Raw genomic sequence first — 6,604 nt, 5'->3', positions numbered from 1 at the left:
CATATCGATCATGCCCCACGAGGCTTCCATATGACATTCTAAAAAGCCAGTTCAGTGAACTTAATAACTCCTTATCAAGCACCCACCAAAATATGCAAGCATCATGTGTTATTGTCTATGAAACACGACAATCATCATATGAATCTATTAGTTAGTGAAAGTATCTAAGGATCATGGTTGGTGCCCCTTCTGGATCAATTCATCAACTTGAAATATTTTAGATCAAATTATAGAATTTTGTTTCATATTCGCCATCATATGTTGAGCCAATCCCATAGCATTATGATCTAAGGACTTCAGGTATAATATGAAGATGTCCAAAGAACATTTCTCAATAGTAATATATTATTGAAAAGACTCATTCAGTATGGCTAACATTGAGCCAAGAATTTGCTTCAGGTTACCATTCTAAAAACATCATGATTTCAACATATAAAATAAATACAGAACAATAATAACATATATACTAATATAACAAAGCATATAAATTCACATAAATCAACTTCACCAACAATCTCCTCTCATTCAACAACTAATTTTCTCTTTGTGAAGATATGTCATCCTTATTATCATCTTTGTATTAAACACAACACATGAACAAGATCATGAAACTTTAATATCAAAGGTTATAAACCTCAGGTGGCAGCCTGGGCTCTGCCACAGCAGCAAGAGGGAACTTTCTCGGAGTTGAAAGCCCGAAAATTTCCTCCATGTTCAAATCTTCAGGTCGCATTTTATTCGGTAGCTTCCAGTTGAACCCATGAAGGAGGTTAGCCAGACTCGAACTAATCACTCTCATGCCCAAACTGTAGGCTGGGCACATTCTTCGGCCCGACCCGAATGGCAAGAATTGAAAGTCATGTCCCTTGGCGTCGATCGCCTTTTCGATAAATCTCTCGGGACAAAAATCTGTGGGGTTTTCCCATAGTGATGGATCTGTCCCAATCGTCCATGTGTTCACAAATACTTGGGTCCCCTTTTTGATATCATATCCAGCTACCTACATATAGATAAAAGTCACAAATTTAAAATAAATAAATTTAGTACAGGCTTTATGAAATTAATATGACATTCTCAAAGGATGTATATCTTTCAACACTCACGTTTTTTAAATTGTACATTTATAAAAACTAATTGACTTGGTTATGTATCAACATGAATTATTTTAAGGATAATATTGTAATATTAGTCCCATATATTATGTGGCGGGGAATGTTATCCTGTAAGTAACACGCTGGCAATTTCACACCTTCAATTTACAAAAAACCTTCCAGCAGAAATCAATCAGAAATTCAGTGGAGGTATTGGAGATTTTAGAGAAAAGGCTTTTTGGACAACTGGACGACAATTTACATATGGCAACTCACATGGCATTAGGTCTACACATTTTGGAGAAAAACTTTGGACATTTTGCATATAATTGTTGATTTATTTTTTATTCTATTGTTGTGTGTAAGGAATGTAAAAGGGGTTAAAATTTCCCTTCAAAACACCTAGACCTAATGACACGTAAGCTGCCATGTCTAAAATTGGCATTCAATTAGCAATGTGTTAGAAGGACTAAACTGCCAGAATTGTAGGATTAAAATTATCAATACATTACCTATAGACAACACTTGCCATCCTCTAACATACAAGATTAAAATTGTAATTTTTTTTTAAATTATAAATAAATAGTACTTGATAGACTTAATTTATCAATCAATCAAAAATAATAATGAATTAAAAAATACCTTGCAATCTTCACGCACGAGTCTAGGCATGAGAAGTGGTGCGACTGGATGGAGCCTCATGGTTTCCTTGACAATGGCCTCTACGTAAGGGAGGTTAGGCATATCCTTTTCTTGAACCCACCTATTTTGTCCGATGACACGGTCAATCTCTTCGGTTGCCTTCTTGAAAATTTCAGGCTTCTTTAGGAGTTCTGAGATTGCCCACTCCACTGTCACTGCTGAGCTTTCAGTTCCACCAGCTAGCAAGTCCTGCATCATCATTCAAAATATAGAAGATGATAAATTGTTGAAAAATAAAACTTAATAAAAAAAACACTACAAAAATTTTATTATAAATCACCACGACTTAAAAATCATAATAAATCAATACTATCTACCATGGTCAGACCTAACCAATTCAAAAATTTAAATTTTGACCACGATTAATTAACATTCATTATGATTTTTCTTATGGCCAAAATATTTGTCACAGCTTTTACTTGTAGCAAATACTTTGGATTCACTTGCAAAAACAACGGTTAATAGCCATTATAGAGGCATAATTAATTAATATTCACCACATCCATTTTACTTTTATTCATGATAAGTAATTAATAATAAAAAAATTATATATTTCTTCTAGTGGAAAGAGATATATTTATTTATAAAAGAAAGAATTTTTTTGTAAATTTCTTGACCCGAGATTGTGCCTGAGATTACCCAGTTGACCATTTGCACTATCTTTTCACCAAATACTTTATTTTATTTTTCTCCACTAAATTAGTAATTAAATCATTTTTGGTATTTTATGTTTCCACCTTATTAATATCAGTTTTTAATATTTTTTAAAAATAATCAAAGATAGTCTGTCCGTTAATTGACAAACTAAATTATTAATGGCAAAACTCATACGTTAGTCACATGTTCATTTTGGAAAATGGGTGTAGAATTTCAGACTTGCATCGTGTTTCTGACTAATCAATTCCCAATTTCTCTTCTAGAAAACCCTAGTTCCTCAATTTCTACTCGTATTTTTGTTCGATTACCTTTAGAAATTGACTCAAAGGCCTCATTTAAACCAGTTAATCTATAATTTAATATTATTGGTCGTTCAATTTGGCCTTTAATTGTTCGTATAGCGTCTTTTTCATTTCCTTTTAAAAAAGGTATTTTCGTTAATTTAGACGAAAAATTAATAATCAAGACTAATTTTAATTATTTTAAAATAATTGATATAATGAGATCAAAATATAGAATATCAAAAATAATTTAATAACTAACTTAAAGCACCATCGGACGCAACGTGTGTACTTTTGATAGTGTCTTGAATATCATGCAATCACTGCATTTGCACTTCTCTAAAAGTCACCCATTCACAAGTAAATTACACATCATAGATACGTACTTCATCTATTAGGTATAATAAGCTAATAATAACATATATTTGAGGTATGCATCAAATTATAGAAATAAATTATTGAATTAAAGGCAATTTTGGTCCGGCAATTCTCATTTTAGTCTCGTAATTTACTAGGGTTCTATTTTAGTCCTTTATAACTTAAAAAAGCTCAATTTTGGTACACATTTGGTCGAAAATTTGCCTCAGTCACCGGAAAAAGTCACATGACCTTCACGTGACTTTTTAAATTGGGGGTTTCATTTTTATTGGCTTAAAATGCTCACGTGGCGACGACGTGGAAATAAAAACGTGTACCAAAATTGAGTTTTTTTAAGTTATAGATGACTAAAATGGAACCCTAGTAAGTTAAGGGACTAAAATGAAAATTGCCTGAAGTTAGAGGACTAAAATTGCCTTTAATTCGTTAGGCCATGTGATTTTTTAAGCCAATAAAAACGAAAATCCCAATTTAAAAAGTCACGTGAAGGCAATGTGACTTTTTCCGGTGATTGGGGCAAATTTTCGATCAAATATGTACCAAAATTGAACATTTTAAGCTATAAAAAACTAAAATGAAACCCTAGTAAATTACGGGACTAAAATAAAAATTACCTAAAATTAGAGGACTAAAATTGCCTTTAAGTATTTCGACCCAACTCATAGAGACTTTTATAACACTTATATTTTGCTCAACTCATATAAAGACTTGGGAAGTGTTTGCAAAAAACATTCTTCTTTAGAAAAGTGATTTTTCTTTTTTTTTTTTTTTAAATGTAAGTTATAATATAATTAAAAGTGGGTTGTATTTATAAAAAAAATAAAAAATAAATTAGGTAGTATTTAAGAAAATTATTTTTAAAAATAAGTTAAAGTGATTAAAGATCATTTTTTCCTCCTTATGTGTTATAAAAATATATTGTTTTTGCTTATTATTTGTACTTATCTTTTGTTAATAATATTTTTTTTCAAAAAATAATAAATTTTATTTCAATTATTATATCTCATATTTAATTTTTTTATAAATATTTGTCATTTATATTTTTATTAAAATATTGGATACTAATAGTCAAATTGACTGTTCATCCAATAATTCCCCTATTAAATAATATAATTGTCCATTCATACACAATAAATACATTTATATGATTGCCAAAGAATAATATTTTCTTTATAACCATAGCAATTTAATTTATATTTTTCTGTAATATAGGAATAATATAAGATAATATAAAAAATAAAATATAATAATTCTGAAATTAATAGTAAAATCTGGAATTTTAAAGTTTTATTAGTGTTAAATTATTTAAAAATTATAACATCAACTTTAATTGAGAAATTCTAAAAATAATGTTTCTAATTTTTGGTTTTAAAATATTTTTTATCGCAATTTTAAAAATAAAAGTTAACATCTCAAATATCAAAAAGTAAAAAATATTTTTTCAAAACTATCACCGACAACAATCCTTTAAGCTCAAACTCTAAAAGGAAAGTCAAGTCCGAGTCGACTTAGATCCAATCAGAATCAAATAAGAACCATCATGAACTCAAGAAAATGCAAATCAAATTCTGAAATACTAGGTTTAAATCATCACATTAACCCACTTAATAATCCTTCTCGATACTTCGACTTAAGTGAAGAAACTTACGATCTAACTCAACTCATATTCATAAAAAACAAAAATACTGAAATTCAAATAAAAAATTAGAAAATTTTCATTCAAATCAGGGTCGGTCGATTCAAATCGATCACTAAGCGAGTAAAATATTTTGTTGTGTGATTGATTATTTTTCTTAAATTATAATTTAAATGTATTGAACTTGTCATATAATTAGTTCAAATTCGACTAAATTCAATCTGAATTGGAATTTTGGGAAAGAAATGTGCTCGTATTCTTACCTGAGTTAACGCCTTGACATTATGCCTTTCCATCTTGACCTCCAAAGTCGGATCCTCCGCCTGCTCGAGCAGAACATCCACCATATCTCTGCTCACATACCCCTCGACTTTCCTCCTCCTCTCCTGATGCTCATCGAGAACATGTTCCAAAAACCTGTCAAGTTTCTTGCTAACAATCTTCATCCTCTTCACATACCCCTGCAAATCGAAGAAACTGAGCCAGGGAATCACATCCCCCACGTTGATCACCCCATTCAGATAAATCAGCTCGTCCAGCATTTTCTTGAACTCGTCCAGCGAAACCACCGCGTTCTCATTGTCTTTGTCCAGGTACTTCTTCCCCAGAACCATGCGGCTGATCACGCTCAGGGTCACTGTCGACAGATAATCCTTCAGAAAAATGGGTTGACCCGAGGATTTGTACAGGCTTTTTAGCATAGAGTTGATTTCCTCGACCCGGATGTACTCGTAGGATTCAAGCCTCTTATTGCTGAAAAGCTCCGTCAAGCACATTTTCCGGGCCTGTTTCAAATACGGGCCGTAGGGCGACCACGTGATGTCCGAATAGTTATAGGTGGTGTACTTCCCGGCGGCAGTTCTCGGCCGTGAGGAGAAGTTAACATCCATCGTTTTCAGGATGACCTTGGCCATTTCCACGGAGGAGCCCACCACCACGGGGCAGGACCCGAATTGGAGGTGCATTAAGGGCCCGTATTTCTGGGAGAGTTCGTGTAAGGATTTGTGTGGGAGAGAGCCTATGAGGTTTAGGTTCCCTATCACGGGCCAGGGTTTCGGGCCGGGCGGCAAGTTCAGTTTTCTACGTCGGAGTATTTTCGCTAGAACATAAACGAATACGAGCAACGAAAGACATGCAGACCAAATTTTGGCTTCCATGTTCAATTCTAATCAGACAACACTGCCCAAAAACTATGAGAAGTAGGAAGGAAAAATAATACGAGAGATCAAGAATCTTGGAAGTGGTGGGATGTGGTCGTGTTCATAGAAGGTATACTTATAGGCTTATTTTATTTATTTAAATATTATAAAAAAATCGAAAAAATTGTAAAATAACCGTGGTTTCCAAAGTAGTCATGGAGCTCCAATAATGGAAGACAAAATATCTAGATTATGTACCAAGTCTTCTCTCTTCTTTCTTGTTCTTATTAAGTTTGTTTTATTATCACACTAGAGAATTAAATAAAAATAATTTTCTATCACAATGATAGAAGATATCTCTCTCTCTCTATATATATATATATTCTATATATATTATTAATTTCTTTCTCACTCAAAACAGAAAATTTATCGTTTTTTATTGATAGTCGATTTAAAAAAAATAAATTATATATGAGTGTACAATCTTTGTAATAACACACTTTACAAGCTATCAAAAATTAATAAAATTTACATCAATTCTCACGAGGTGTAGAGTAATCATTTTAGTGTGCATTGACTAAATTACCCTCCTACGTAAAAAGAAATGACAAGTAAACTTTTTTTCCTTTTTTTTTTTTCCTTCTCTCTTTTTTTTTTTTTTTTCTAATTTTTGCTCTCTCCTTTTCGTTGTTGTGTGCTCTGTATCGCCATAAATTTGAC

The 6,604-nt window shown here is 32.0% G+C and overlaps 1 protein-coding gene across 1 annotated transcript; it reads right to left on the bottom strand.

Moving 5' to 3' along the window:
• Positions 375-6,002, bottom strand: LOC105157290 (cytochrome P450 71A1). The gene is made up of 3 exons (XM_011073666.2): positions 5,009-6,002; positions 1,734-1,982; positions 375-1,000 (listed from the first exon to the last, which is right to left on the bottom strand). Exons 1-3 carry the CDS (start codon positions 5,900-5,902, stop codon positions 620-622), a joined length of 1,524 nt encoding a protein of 507 aa, XP_011071968.1. The 5' UTR covers positions 5,903-6,002; the 3' UTR covers positions 375-619.

This window comes from Sesamum indicum, linkage group LG3 (genome assembly GCF_000512975.1).
Source record: "Sesamum indicum cultivar Zhongzhi No. 13 linkage group LG3, S_indicum_v1.0, whole genome shotgun sequence".
NCBI lineage: Eukaryota > Viridiplantae > Streptophyta > Magnoliopsida > Lamiales > Pedaliaceae > Sesamum > Sesamum indicum.
This window is presented reverse-complemented; position numbering and strand designations above follow the sequence as displayed.

Bases quoted from the DNA above. Each gene is read 5' to 3' on its own strand.
- LOC105157290 (XM_011073666.2), bottom strand. From the start codon at position 5,902: ATGGAAGCCAAAATTTGGTCTGCATGTCTTTCGTTGCTCGTATTCGTT. The intron at 1,983-5,008 runs GTAAGAATACGA...ATGATGATGCAG, and splicing joins ATGTCAAGGCGTTAACTCAG to GACTTGCTAGCTGGTGGAAC. The intron at 1,001-1,733 runs GTATTTTTTAAT...ATCTATATGTAG, and splicing joins TCGTGCGTGAAGATTGCAAG to GTAGCTGGATATGATATCAA.